Source organism: Schistocerca cancellata, chromosome 1 (genome assembly GCF_023864275.1).
Source record: "Schistocerca cancellata isolate TAMUIC-IGC-003103 chromosome 1, iqSchCanc2.1, whole genome shotgun sequence".
NCBI classification, from domain to species: domain Eukaryota; kingdom Metazoa; phylum Arthropoda; class Insecta; order Orthoptera; family Acrididae; genus Schistocerca; species Schistocerca cancellata.
The window spans coordinates 771480917-771496304 of NC_064626.1; the positions used below are offsets into that span (position 1 = coordinate 771480917).

General features: G+C 42.9%; 1 protein-coding gene across 8 annotated transcripts in view; it reads right to left on the minus strand.

The window, feature by feature from the left end:
- Positions 1 to 14491, minus strand: part of LOC126186955 (diacylglycerol kinase theta) — a 703899-nt gene extending 689408 nt beyond the window's left edge. For 3 of the 8 annotated variants that reach the window (XM_049928254.1, XM_049928253.1, XM_049928258.1), the window contains exon 1: positions 14116 to 14490. In XM_049928254.1, coding sequence (XP_049784211.1) covers positions 14116 to 14251 — 136 coding nt within the window. In that variant the 5' untranslated portion in view covers positions 14252 to 14490. Of the gene's footprint in view, positions 1 to 14115 lie in introns of all 8 variants that reach the window. The other 5 variants (XM_049928259.1, XM_049928257.1, XM_049928261.1 and 2 more) reach the window with 3 other exon arrangements.
- Between the last annotated feature and the right edge of the window lie 897 nt (positions 14492 to 15388).

The following is a 15388-nucleotide window of genomic DNA, read 5'->3' on the forward strand; positions in this document are numbered from 1 at the left end:
AAAACATTATACAGGAGTCGGGTTGGAAGTCATTCTGCACGCATCTTATTCACCTGACCTTGCGCCCTTACGCTCTTTGGCGAACAACCTTCAAGGACCTTCCTTTCCGGATGAAAATGCGCTCCGAACACGGCCCGACGAGTTCTTCGCGTCAAAACCACGTGAGTTCTACAGCCACGGTATCGAAAAGTTACCCTGGTGTTGGGACTGTGGTAAATAGTGAAGGAGAATGTGTTATTGATGACTAAAGTCACTGTTACGTGTATGTGTTCGTGTATTAAACTTATGGGAAAACGCTACGAACTTACGCACCAACCCAATACATGTAACTAATAAACGTACACAGTTAAACTTTAATCGTCTTATCCCAATTCATTTGCACCCTATTATATTTAATCTATTTTATTCTTTCACTGCCAATTTTTGTTTCTGAATGAAAGACGTTAAAGGATGATTATTTAAGTAACGTCATAGGCAGAAGTAACAATACGAAAAAATATTTAAAAAATGTTTCCCCTCCGTTTGGTTTTCCAATGCGGGGAGGTGTAGGACATACAGGATTAGTTATACGAGTGTGTACCGCCAGGGTTTCAGAAGATCACTGCACAAAAACTGTAAGGCACGCAGAAGACGGACACACATCAGTGGACAGAGCACCTCTCGAAGTTCGTAATTCATGCATTGGATGCTCAGTACGGGCACCGTTTACGACGCGGCAAACGTCAATACTTGCGTGCATTTCGTTGACACAAATTGTCCGCGAAACGCAGACCACTTTTCAGATCTGTACGTTGGGTTGCCTATCAGCAAGCGCGAACTAATTCTATGCGACAATGCAGAGCGGATGATTCGTGTACTAGTTCTGACCCGTCTGCCCCTGAGTGCAACTTCGCTACGGCACGTATTACGAATCGAAACTAGAAGAGATGCTCTGTCCACCGATATGTCATTTTTCTGTAAGTCCTGTAGTTTTCGCACGTGGGGACCCACACCAGATAATACTGAAAGGGAATATTGTAGGTATATAAAGAAGGGAGGCACGAATAATCACATTCTGACTCACGGGAGAACGTCACGGAAATCTTGAAAAATTTGAATTGGCAATTTCTTGAAGATAGACGTCCTTAATACCGTGAAAGCCTAGTTACAAAATTCCAAAAACCGGTTCCAAGCAAAGATTCTAAAGATATTCTTCAGCCGCTTGTATATCCTACAGTGAACACAAGATTAGATTAATTACAGCACGCAAAGAAGTATTTAGGCAGTCGTTCTTCCCGTGCTCCATACGAGGTTGGGACGGATAGAAACCCTAACATGTGGTGACATGCCAAGTATCCTCTGCCAAATATTTCACACTGGTTTGCAGAATATATATCTACATCTACACCTATACTCTGCAAAACACTGTGAAGTGCATGGCATTGTACCAGTGCGTCTACTGTACCAGTTACTAGGGTTTCCTTCCGTTCCGTTCACGTATGTTAATGAATATTATGTACGAGGGGTGTTCAGTAAGTAATGCAAGATTTTTTTTTCTCGGCCAAAATCGGTTGAGAGCTGTCATTGAGTTTCTTTTGGCGGAAAACTAGAGCATCGCAGATATTCATAGAAGCTTACAGAATGTCTATCGAGAACTGACAGTGAAAAAAGGCACAGTGAGTCGTTGGGCGAAGCGCCTGTCATCACCGCAAAAAGGTCGCGCAAACCCGTCTGATCTCCGGCGTGTCGGCCGGCCACACACAACTGTGATTCCCGCAGTCTTGGAACGTGCGGACACTCTCATTCGAGATGATCGACGAATCACAATCAAACACCTCGCTGCGCAACTGGACGCCAGTGTTGGTAGTGCTGACACACTAGTCCACCAGTTGGGGTACTCCAAGGTGTGTTCCCACTGGATTGCTCGCAGCCTAAGAGAAGACTATTGTTGTTTTTGTGGTCTTCAGTTCAGAGATTGGTTCAATGTAACTCTCCATACTCCTCTATCCAGTGTAAGCCTGTTCATCTCTGAATAACTACATACTTCTGATTCTGCTTAGTGCATTCATCTCTTGGTCTCTCTCTACGATTTTTACCCTCAACGCTTCCCTCTTACACTAAATTGGCGATCCCTTGATGCCTCAGAACGTGTCCTACGAACCAATACCTTCTTCTAGTCAAGCTGTGCCACAAATTCCTCTTCTCCTCAATTTTATTCGATACCTCCTCATTAGTTACGTGATCTACTCATCTAATCTACAGCATTCTTCTGTAGCACTACATTTCGAAAGCTTCTATTCTCTTCTTGTCTAAACTATTTATCGTCCATGTTTCACTCAAATACATGGCTACACTCCATAAAAATACTTTCTGAAAAGACATCCTGACACTTAAATCTACATTCTATGTTAACAAACTTCTCTTCTTCAGAAATGCTTTCCTTGCCATAGCCGGTCTACATTCTATATTCTCTCTAATTCGACCATCAGCAGTTATTTTTCTCCCCAAAAAACAAAACTCATCTACTACTTTAAGTGTCTCATTTCTAATCTAATTCTCTCAGAATCAACTGATTCAATTCGACTACACTCCATGATCCTCGTTTTGCTTTTGTTGATGTTCATCTTATATCCTTCTATCAAGACACTGTCCATTCCGTTCAGCTGCTCTTCTAGGTTCTTAGCCGTCTCTGATAGAATTACAATGTCGCCGGCAAACCTCAAGTTTTTATTTTTTCTCCATGGATTTTAATTCCTACTCCAAATTTTTCTTTTATATCCTTCGCGGCTTGCTCAATACACAGATCGATTAACATCAGAGATAGGCTACAACCTTGCCTCACTCCCTTCTCAACCACTGCTTCCCTTTCGTGCCCCTCGGCTCTTATTACTGCTATCTGGTTTCCGTACAAATTGTAAATAGCCTTTCGCTTTCTGTATTTTACCCCTGCAACATTCAGAATTTGAAAGAGAGTATTCCAGTCAACACTGTCAAAAGCTTTCTCTAAGATCATAGCACCAAAAAACCATCCGCGCGAAATTGCATGCACGTACAAGGCTGATCGTGACAATTTTTTGTCAGACATCGTCACAGGTGATGGAACATAGGTTCATAACTTCAAACCGGAAACAAAACGGCAATCCATGGAATGGCGCCACACTACGTCTCCTCTGAAGAAAAAGTTCTAAGTCGCATCCTCAGTCGGAAGAGTCATGGCGATCGTCTTCTGGGTCTCTGAAGGGGTCCACTCTCATGGTGCAACGATCAACTCTGAAGTGTACTGCATTACCCTGAGGAAACTGAAGAAACAATTTCAGCGTGTTCTTCACCACAAAAATGCAAATGAAATTCTCCTTCTCCATGACAACGCAAGACCTCACACAAATCTGCACACCGAGCGAGGTGGCACAGTGGTTAGCACACTGGACTCGCATTCGGGAGGACGACAGTTCAATCCCGCGTCCGGCCATCCTGATTTAGGTTTTCCGTGTTTTCCCTAAATCACTCCAGGCAAATGCCGGGATGGTTCCTTCGAAAGGGCACGGCCGACTTCCTTGCCCATCCTTCCCTAATCCGATGAGACCGTCGACCTCGCAGTTTGGTCTCTTCCCCCAAACAACCAACCAACCAAATCTGCACACACGAGAGAAGCTCACAAAACATCACTGGGTTATTCTTCCTCATTCACAATACAGCCAGGACCTCGCACCTTCTGACTTCCATGTGTTTGGCCCAATGAAGGATGCAATCCGCGGGAAGCAGCACGTGGATGATGAACGGTTACTGATGCAGCAAGCCGTTGACTCCTATGTCGACCAATAGAGTGGTACCGTGCGGGCATACAGTACCTCCCAGTAGCGTGGCGTAAGGCCGTTGGATAGTATAGAGATTATGTTGAAAAATAGTGTTTTATAGCCAGCAGGGTAGGGAACAATACGGAGTATTGGGGTCATAAATAAAACCAACCTGCCGCGTGGGATTAGCCGAGCGGTCTAAGTGTGAAAAGTGCCAGTTGACTCCCAGTAACGAAAATGGACTGTGCGGCTGGTCCCGGCGGAGGTTCGAGTCCTCCCTTGGGCATGAGTGTGTGTGTTTGTCCTTGGGATAATTTTGATTAAGTAGTGTGTAAGCCTAGAGACTGATGACCTTAGCAGTTAAGTCCCATAAGATTTCACACACATTTGAACATTTTTTGAAAACCTACCTGCTTTCAGAAAAAAAGAGTTGCATTACTTATTTAACGCCCGCCCCTCGTAGATACTGGACGCGGGTTCACCCAGTTATTTAATGATGACGTGGTGCGCGCTGTCAAATGTGTGCAAATAGAAATAAAAGAAAGAAGAGACAATCTTTATTTTCACTCTGTATTAGTTTTTGGTCTGTATGTTGTGGTGACAGTCTGATCTGTTGCGTTGCCCGACGTCTAGGTTAAGTTAGAAAACGACAGTCTGGTTATGAGTTGTTGTAGGAATGAATGCTATCGACAGATGATCTAAAATTGATTCCATATTTCTAGATTTCCATAACGCTTTTGACACCGATTCTCATAAGAGACTTCTTATCACACTGCGAGTCTATGGAAAATTGCCTCAGTTTCGCGACTGGATTCGTAATTTCCTGTCAGAAAGATCACAGTTCGTAGTAATCGAAGGAAAGTCGCCGAGTAAAACAGAAGTGGTACCTGGCGTTCTCCAAGTAAGTGTTATAAACCCTCTGCTGTTCTTAATTTATACAAACTATTTAGGAGACAATCTGAGCATTCGTCTTAGAATGTTTACGAACGATCCTGTTATTTACCGACGAGTAAAGTGATTAGAATATCAAAACTAATTGCAAAATGATTTAGACGCGATATCGAAAAGTGCCAATTGACTCCCAATAAGGAAAAGTATGAGGTCATCCAGACGAATACTAAAAAGAATCCTTTAAATTACACAAATGTAAAGGCCACAATTCAAATAAATACCCATGAATTACAATTACCAACAGCTTAAATGAGACTGATCATATATATAATGTTATGGGGAAGGCGAATAAAACACTGCATTTTATTGACAGAACACAGAAAATGCAAGTCTACTATGGAGGTTGCCTACATTGCGCTTGTCCGTCTTCTGCTAGAATATTGCTGTGCGGTATTGGAACCCTACCAGACAGGATTTACAGAGGACACCGAAAACGTCCAAAGAATGACAGTTCGTTTTGTATTACCGCGAAATATGGGAGAAACGATGGTCATAATAAACTAAGAGAAATCAGAGCTCGTAAGGAAAGATGTAAGTTTTTAATTTTCCCTCGCACTTTTCAAGAATGAAAGAGGAATGGAGTGAAGGTGGTACGATGAACACTCTGCCAGGCACTAAAGTGTGAATTACAAAGTAGTTATGTAGGTGGAGATACGAAAGCTTAGTTGTAATTGTATGCTGGTCTGTTGCGTAGTTCCAGGATTGTATTAGCTTCTAAGGTGACAGTTTATTGGTGAGTTTGCGTAGCCATCGAATTTGATACCATGAGAATAGATGTAATACTTGATATGTTATGTGTTTTAAGCATACTAGATTGCATTGAGTAGTTTATGTCCGCCATTTAGATGATGCCATGGTTCAAAGCAGAAGAGTGGTATCGGTAGGTTCAATAATCCCCTTGAGTGGGGTGTGAACATGGCTCTTCCGATCAGATGCAACTGTGTTAATTCGTGAAGTGGCAGTCGCCCTTACAGCTAGTGGTATGTTTTAAGTGTCTTCCGTAAATTGTGGCCTGATAGAAGTAAAGTAGCAAAATAGAAGTATAAATACCAATTTTTCCCTTATTTTTTAACTCATGATTTACGCATAGACCTATTTTAAGGTTTTACTAACACAAGCAAATAAGCAAATGGCTGGGAAAAAATCATACAAACATTTCGAATATTATAGCGTCACGAATTATTTTCAGGGTTATTATTAGCAGAAAAGTGCAAAATTGTTGAGCAGTCCGTTCCGTCACAAAGATTCTTTTCTTCTTCTTCTGCAGTGGTCAATCCAAGGATTGGTTTGCTACAGCTACAATGGCAGCTTGTCTCCATTCTGTGCGTCTTTCAGCTTTTCTCTTCATTTCTTTATAGGTGTTACATCCCACATATTTCTCGATTTGATCCATGTACCTCAGCCGTTGTCTTCCTCTTGGTCTTTTTCCCTCGACATATCCCTCTATGATTGTGTTTAGGAGTCCTTTATGTCTTAATAGATGGCCTGTAAATTGCACTCTTCTTTTAACAATGAAATTCCAGATTCCAAAGATTCTAGGAGCAGGAAAATGTGTCTGAAGCAGTACCGTTTCCAACGTTTTTACATTCTATCATTCAGATCGCCGCTATTTGTACAGCTGCCCAGCACACGAGTCCCAATAAGGCAGACCGGAAATCAGAGAACTCGGTATTGACAGTCTACTCCCACATCAGTAACTATGAGAATACTGAATTATGCAAAAAAAGTTTGGTAGCATATCGCGTGGCTCCGTCATGTAGGTAGGGCGCAGAAAAGACTAAAGCCTAACAATTGCGTCTTGGTGGATATCCAACTTCTTTCTAATAGTATGACGGTTAGAGTGATTTTCGTCGCATGAACCGCATTTCTCTGTCTTCTCACCTCACTGGAAAATTGACAATCTGCAATTCTTGAGTTTTTCAGATTGTGGTTTACAGCTGTCAATCGGACCTAAGTAACAGCATATCTGCCACTCTGTGACAAATTGTTTATACTTCCTTTGACATATCTTCGCCAACCAATCAAATTCAGTCAGTAGACGTAAGACGGTCAATCAAATAATGCTACAAATTTTCATTTCAGCAAACGTGTGCTCTGTGACTGAAGCTCATTGCACCCCTCCATCTCACCCGCCAACCCATGACCCAGTATTTCTCTCTGCTTCTATATTGCCCGATCCTGTCTTGTGAAATGTTCAAGACAAGCCTTTAAAGAATAATATGTAGTAACTTCCGTTATATATGGTTCGAAGAAGTGGCGTACTACCCACAGCAACGACACGCTACTATCTGTTCTTATATGGATATGGTGTCTGTTCTTTCAGAAATGTCCGAAAGAAAAGACATCATATCCATATAAGTATATAGTTCTGGCAACACCGGCCATGACCTTCTTCTTCTGTGCGGATGCACACATATTCCCCGAACTCTTACGGTACCTGGTAAGAATGTCTTGCCGGCACGGTAGCTCAGCGTGTTCGGTCAGACGGCTACTCGCCCTCTGTGATAAAAAAAACTGAGTAAAGAAATCAACGATCAACTTGAACGGATGTCTTGTGACGTCCGCCCAGACCAAACGCAACGAACAATACCGAACAAAATGAAAAAAAAAAGATGGATAGAGCGTCTGCAATGTAAGCAGGAGATCCCGGGTTCGAGTCCCGGTCGGGGCACACATTTTCACCTGTCCCTGTCGATATATATATAGCAGCTGAAGGTATTAATACAATTCTAATTTCGCTACCATCCACAAGAACCGAAACTCAAATTCTGACTCCGGAAAACAAAGACACAGACAAGATCTAAAATAGTGCTCATCGTGCTTGATAGCAACGAAAGCGAAGGTTTTACATTGTTAATTAGTGAAATGGAAAGGAAAGGTAGGGGGTATTAGTAATGCATTAGATTTGCTTCTCAGTTTTCACATTTGTGTCTTCATGATGTGGTTGTCTGGATGTTTTATTCTCGCTGTCCTGGGAACTGTGAATGGCTTCTGTTGCTCTGTATGTCGTTAAGTGTAGCCACATTAGACACAGCAGTCGTCCTGTAAAACAGCACTTAGGGACCAACATACACGAAAATACGAATCAGTTCAACAGTCACAGAGCACGTGTGACCAGCACTAAGCTTTGCAAAACTTCCGTTGCGCTTCATTTACGTTCTGATAGAAACATTATTTTCTTACGAATCAGCACAGCGGGTAGAACTGATATTGGTAGGTATGAAAAATTGTATAAGAAATACCTCTTCTCGCTCACAGTTGTGAAATATGTATATATTTAGAGCAATGTTGTCCAACAGATATGTATGATGGGAATGTGGTGTTTTCAAGGTGAATAACAAAACAGATAAATCCATAACGTTCGATCTAAGGCGCTGCAGTCATGGACTGTGCGGCTGGTCCCGGCGGAGGTTCGAGTCCTCCCTCGGGTATGGGTGTGTGTGTTTGTCCTTATGATACTTTAGGTTAAGTAGTGTGTAAGCTTAGGGACTGATGACCTTAGCAGTTAAGTCCCATAAGATTTAACACATATTTGAACATAACGTTCGAGTATCGGTCCGCCACACAGTTTTAATCTGCCAGGAAGTTTTATATCAGCGCACACTCCGCTGCTGAGCGAAAAATTCATTCTGGAGGTAAATACAAGTTTGTATATTTGTGTTTTATTTGCATGCTATGTCCAACGTGGATAGCGTTTGGCCTATTGGTAAACCGTATTGCGTTAACACGCTTGGTTAACCCTTGGTGTTCCAAACGAGTGTAACCGTTTATCTGGCCCTAGTAATGTCGGTGTGTCGTCATGCTGGAAGACAAATGGAAAGGAAAAGTGAAGCGTTAAAATTTTTGCCAATACCTTAATCGTATGCGTCATGATCAGAAGGGCTCTGTGATCAACCTGGTACTTGTCGGCAAGACGTTTGCATCATCCATTTACGCTCCCAGCGACAGTACCACTGTGTTCATCCGAAATCTTTTTTCTTTTTACCTTAGCAGTGTTTGCACTGTGATTTACGTTACGCTTTCGCCACCGTATTGGTAGCGCATTTTTCTTCCTTTCTTCTTTTATTTCATTTGTTCTGAAGAAGATGACATACAAATAATGTTATTTTTGGAATACATTATTGTTCTGATGCATTTTGAAATTGTTGAAAGCAACGTCAGATCCCCTAAATACATTTTCTACTCAACTTCCTTTGCAAGAGCAGCTCAGAAGTGCTGGATTTCGGAAAATTCGCAGTTACTGGAAAGGACGCAGAGAACAAAGAGCTTAGTAATCTCATAAAGTTTTTTTCCAGTTAAGTTGCCAAAAAAGAGGAATTTGTAAATCACAGAGCGCTCCAAGAGACTTTGGACACAGCAGTAAGTGAAGCAGTGAAATAAGTGTCAGAAGTTTCGAAAAGCAGTGACATGTTTCTAAGCTGAAGATTATCTCATGACAGATATATCACTTCCCTTGGCCAATCCTGTATCGACAAGGAGAAGAAGTCAGCTCAGAAATCGGCGTCCCGCCGTGGTCGAGATGATTAAGAACGGATCACGAACTCGGACTTGTTCGGGACCAACCCAGCATTCGAATCGAGTGATTTAGATGAAACTAAATGAGCAGTGTCGGACGAGGATTTAAACCCTGTTTCTCCCCAGCACGAGTCCAAAATATTACCACTGCATTACCTCTTTCAACGGAGTATTAGTTCAGCGGGCTAATTTTATTTTTTATTTATTTTTCGAGTATAACAACGTTTAACAGAAGACTTGAGAAATGAAAGAAGATTCGCATAAAAGCGACTGACAGTTGACCCTGAACATATATAAATATAACGTCGTCCTTATAAACAGGCGAAGGCATACAGAACTGATCGGAAGCACTAACTAGTGTAAAATATTAAGATGGTCCGTAAGTTCAGAGAGATTTTGTTTTGCATGTTGCTATTCTGGTTGCTATGGGTTTATTTATCGCTTGTCTTTTATTATTTGTAGTTCACTGTTGCAGTCGAGTTTACATATTGTCATTTTGTCATTTGAAGATAGTGATGGGAGCTGTGGGCCCTTGAAAATGGAGGGTCAAGTAGAGAAATTGGAACATTTCCGACATCTTCTTCTGTTTGAGGCTGGCCGGAGTGGCCGAGCGGTTCTAGGCGCTACGGTCTGGCACCGAGTGACCGCTATGGTTCGAATCCTGCTTCGGGCATGGATGTGTGTGCTGTCCTTAGGTTAGTTAGGTTTAAGTAATTCTAAGTTCTAGCGGACTGATGACCTGAGAAGTTAAGTCCCATAGTGCTCAGAGCCATTTGAACCTTTTTTTTCTGTTTGAGTTCAGTAGAGGGATGACTGCAGCGGAGGCAGCCAGAAACGTTTCCGCCGTGTATGGGGATAATACCATTGGGCAGAGCACGGGAAGAAAATGGTTTCTTTGTTTCAAGGAGGATCGTTTTGGCATTAGTGGCTCTCCACGTTCAGGAAGACAATCGGGGTTTGATGAAGATCGTTTACGCGCATTAATCCACAACGATCCACGATCCACTACATGCTCCAAATCAAAAACACAAAAATCAGCGAGTGACCATATGTGCATCTCTGCTTGCTCGTCGTCAATTGGGTCGTGAACAACGCCCACCATTCCTATCCTGTATCGTTACTGGTGACGAGAAATGGTGTCTTCGTGCTAACATAAGGAAAAGAAAGGAATGACTGAATACAAACACAGCAGCAACTTATCGTAGGAAGATCTGCGCGCATCCACAAAAGACAATGCTATGCATCTGGTGGAACAGGACGGTGTGATGTACCACGAATTGCTTCCCCGAGTTGTAACCATCAGTGCCGACATTTATTATCAACAACTGAGACGTCTTGCAGACGCAGTCCGAGAACAACGACCAGGAAGACTGCGTGAAGTGATGCTGCCCCACGGTAACGTCCGCCTGCATTCTGCTAGACACGAAAAGCACTGTACAGGTGTGTTGGGAAGTCATTCCGAATCCACCTTATTCATCTGATCTAGAGCTCTCAGATTTTCGCCTTTTCCGCTCTCTATGGAACAACCTTCAAGGAACATCCTTCCTGGATGAAAAAGCGCTCCGGACATGGCTGGAATAGTTCTTCGCCTCAAACCCACGTTATTTCTACAGCTACTGAATCGAAAAGCTACCCTAGCGTTGGCAAACTGTTGTAAATAGTGAAGGAGAATATGTTATTGCTGACTAAAGTCTCTGTTATGTGTATCTGTTGTGTTTATTAAACGTATGGGAAAACGCTACGAGCTTGTACACCAACCCTATACTTAGGAGCGACCTAAAGTTAAATGGCCACATAAAACAAATCGTACAAAAATTAGAGGCCAGCTTGAAGTTCTTTGAGAGGAGGAAATGTAATTCATCCTGGAAAGAAGTGTTCTAAAAAACTTGACCTACCGATTCTTAAGTATTGTTCATTAGTCTGGGACCAATACCAAGTTCGATTAATAGGAGAGGGAGGGAGGGACGGAGAGAGAGAGAGAGAGAGAGAGAGAGAGAGAGGAAAGATCCAACGAAGAGCGGCGTGTTTCGTCAGGAATCATTTAGTTGGCGCGAGAGCATTAAGAGATGCTCAACAAACTACAGTGCAAACGCTACAAGAGAGGCATTATGCATCACGTAGGGATTTACTGTCGAAATTCTGATAGGGTTCCAAGAACAGTCGAGCAACGTATTATTTCCTCTCAAACGCGTCTCGCGAAATGACCAGGATGAGAAACTCAGAACTCATACGGAGATTTATCGACACCCTTTTTCTCCACGTTCCACTCCTGAATGGAACAGGGAAGGGGGCAAAAGACAGTGAGACCAGAAGTGCCCTCCAGTACACATCGTGAGGTGGCTAGCGAGTTACAAATGTTAAGAAAGATGTAAATGTAACAGTGTAATTGTGTAAACTGTTCAGGCTAAGAATATTCCTGTCGCACTAAGCAACCAGCCAATCTTTTGCGTATAACCTGCCTTCTATCGATCTGAATCCGCAGTCGTTATTTTTATGCGTTAGTATCTCCCGTTCAAGCCATCATGAAGATACAAGTGGCGCTCCAGATTAATAATTTTTGACATCACTGACTACTGCTGAGGGTTGTTTCAAATCTTACAAAATGTAGAATGCAAAATCGGTTTTCTCATCAGTTACGCTGAACAGACTTCTGAATCGTCAAAAAACTGCTGACACAATGCTAATTTGAACACCTAAGCATCTTTGCACTGCTAATCTCTATAACTCGGTGCTGCAGATCTTCGAAGTGAAAGTCGATTACGAGTGTGCGTTCACACAAGGCCAATCAGTAGAGTGGAAAGCCGACAGTAAGGCCCCCACCCAGGGAAAATTCGCTGTTGGCGGTGGTGTGAGACCCATCTCGTGCGCATTGCACAACAATTAACCTTGGCTTTTATTCAGAACACGATGAAGAGCTGCCTTCTTCCTCCGAAGCCGCTGTAGCGAGCTATAGTGGTCACAGCCCACTCGTTGTATGCAACAAGCGGCCATTTGTGAGGGGCTGGCGGCGGCGCCCACCTTGAGATGGTATCGCCTCGCCTTGCCTCTGTAGCAGATCGCGGGACTTGGGTCCGGACGCGCCTCTTCGCAAACCCTCGTTTGCTTCTGCGACGAACTAGTCCGCCAGAAATGAAATTTATTCTTAAAACATCTTTAATTAGCTTCTGCACAGCGATATCCTAGAGTTTACAGCGTATATAAATTGAAGCTTCACCTGACTTGTTTGTTTTAGTAACAGCGCAGATTGGTAACAGATTATTAATTCGAAATTTTTGGAGTTCGATGCTCCGTTGCTCGTGGACTGTTTTCGTGGCACTGACTTACACCTCTGGTATTGCTTTGCAAATGTGAAGTCACTGAACTGTATGTCCCACTTAACTGTCTGTAAGAGCCTCATCTCAGGTCCGAGAAATTCAGCGGTATGCCCCTTCCACTAGGTCCACGCCTAGACATCACTGTGCTGCCAGTTGATGACTGTTTTATTACTGATAAAAGAATGTCAGTCGTAATTTTGAGGCAAATTTAGGAGTGGGCAGAAGTCGACCCTCGAGGCTCAGTGGTGGAGTGACGAACTACAGATCCGTAAGCCTCAGGTTCGATCTCTGATCAGTCATAATTTCTTTCAACTCTGGTAATGTTGGTTAACATGAAAAAATGCCGTGTTACACCGTTGTTCGGAGCCCACATTAAACTGTAGGTCCTATGATTGGCTGGGTAGGTCAATAAAAAGCTCGGAGGAGACGACGTCATACCACCTCCTATAGGACTGTGGTGTTACAACCAACCTTCGGATTGATAACAGTTTTTATCTTTAGAAGATAATTCCACGTTTACTGAAGCAAGTTAACACTTTTCTTCTGCAATGGTAGTCTAAATTATCATTAGTCTTCTTGGCAGATGGAATCTAGTACAATTAAAAATAACGAAGGTTCGAGTTGGTCTTGAAGACAATGAAGTCTTTAGAGGAGCGCCAACCCAAGAAAGGATAGCGTTAGGAGATCTGCGGAGATTTTAACCACCCTCCTCCTCAGTAAGATTTCGGTACCTTAGCCATGGTGCCACCTCGCTTTCTCCCTATATATCTGAACTGAAATTCCAATTGTTCCAGCCCGCTGTTGCTAACTTTCATTTTCAGGCCATATTTGTTCTATTAACTAAATTCTTTCACGTTCATCTTCCGAATCTGAATAAAATACTTTTCTGCTCGGCATCGGGCAAATGATGAGTGCCAGAGGTCCTTCACTCATATTGAAGGGAGAAAATACTCGGATTCTTGATTCAACAGTGCAATACTTCACAAGAAGAGTCTTTTAGCGCATAGGGTCATTTAACAGACTTAAAATATCCGACTCTGAGCATTAGGATTTTCATTTTATTTAATCTCTAGGTTTCCGTAGTTTTACCTCAACTCTGAGCATCAGGATTTTCATTTTATTAAATCTCTAGGTTTCCGTAGTTTTACCTATCTGCTGCGAGGTACCTATGCACACAGATTCGAGTGAACGATAGCCGGCTCCACGTCCGACTTATCTGTTTATCCGTTGGTGCGTACCAAAAGCCCCACGACATCTGCAACGTCAATACGCGCACGCTGGCGCAAGGCTGCGCCTCGACTCCCCGTCCAGATCTTCTCTTTCCCTACATGCAACAGATCGCGCAAGCATCTTTTCTCAGTCTGTGACGACAACTTCAGAGGCAGTACTTTCAGTTCTTCGCGCGCGAATTTTACTGGCGCTGAAAGAAGCGATACAGGTGAGATGTGTAATTTCAGATCAAGCAACACGGCGCTCGCCGCCTGTGCGGAAAGCGCCCACACACACACACACACACACACACACATACAAAATCGCCTACTAGCGAAACTTTGCCAGCTCACCTTCGCAGGTATATCCTTGTTGTATAAGGCCCCATAGCATATCGGTGCAATGGTGACAGTAGGTGGGCTTGTGAAAAGTTTTCTTGCTGAAGCTGTGCCCGTGGCTTGCTGGGGGCTCGGCCGAGACCGACGCCATGATCCCCGACCCACTGCGGCACCGTTCACGCCAGATTTTCACCGTGAAATAACACTTCGCACACACATATTACATGTCTACGTGATTTCGGAACCGTACACGAACATTGTGATGCCGTAAGGGCGCCCTGAAACTCGGAGTTACATGCCGAAGGCGCATTTCCGGAGGCCGTCCCTTTCACAGCTGACCATCACTGGCGAGCAAGGTGCCTCCGCGCAGCCGCAAGACGCAGCCTACAGCCGGCGCGCGCAGCGCGCTCGCGATCGGGCGAGGTCGCCATTCCGCGCTTGCCTCAAATTTCGAAAACCCGGCGCCGCGAAATAACAATACAGAGCTTGTTACGAAATGTAATTCGTCAATTTTCTTCTGTAGCTAGCGTCTGCCTCAAATACAATCTTCGTTTTTCCGCCGTCTGTTTCAACATGAAATTAGACATGAACGCAACGGCAATTATTGAACAGTTCGCTCGGTGGCGACTCTTACAGCCTCTAGCGGACGAAGTCACAACTTCATTTGACGTGAAGTTGCGCGCGGCTGTTATAAAGCCCAATGAACACAGTTGACAAGTGGCATACTTTCTTGCGCTTTCTATATCAGTCTTCTAGTCCTAATACTTCTATACTTCCTTTCAGTATATTTTATAATTTTTTCGCACAGTAATAGTACTGGTTTACTCCTGAAAATTAACTTCACTTTTGATAGCTGGATAGATATAACATTTATGCATTGATGGAAAAAGTTGAAGTATGCATCAATAAATGATGCTGATAATACATTTAACAAAATAGTACAGATAACTAAAATAAATTGTCTTGCTGCATTTTATTCACAAAATAATATAACTAAAGTGCATTCAATACAACTTTTCATAATAAAATTAGAATGACATTCGCAAGTGGAATGTTAACGTTTACCGTCCTCTACAGAGACTCATTGATAAATTTATAAGGAAATAAACAGCCTTACAGACAGCAAGAATTCGTTTAAAAAGCAAATTATAGCTGTATGTATCTCTTCAAGAGATCACACTTTGCCGTTGATGTCATCTTATGTAGAAGGAAGAAGGCAGTTATGTGTTCATAAATGCCTATTAATTGACCATATATAGAGTTCAGTCTGGAGAACTTCTCCAAATCT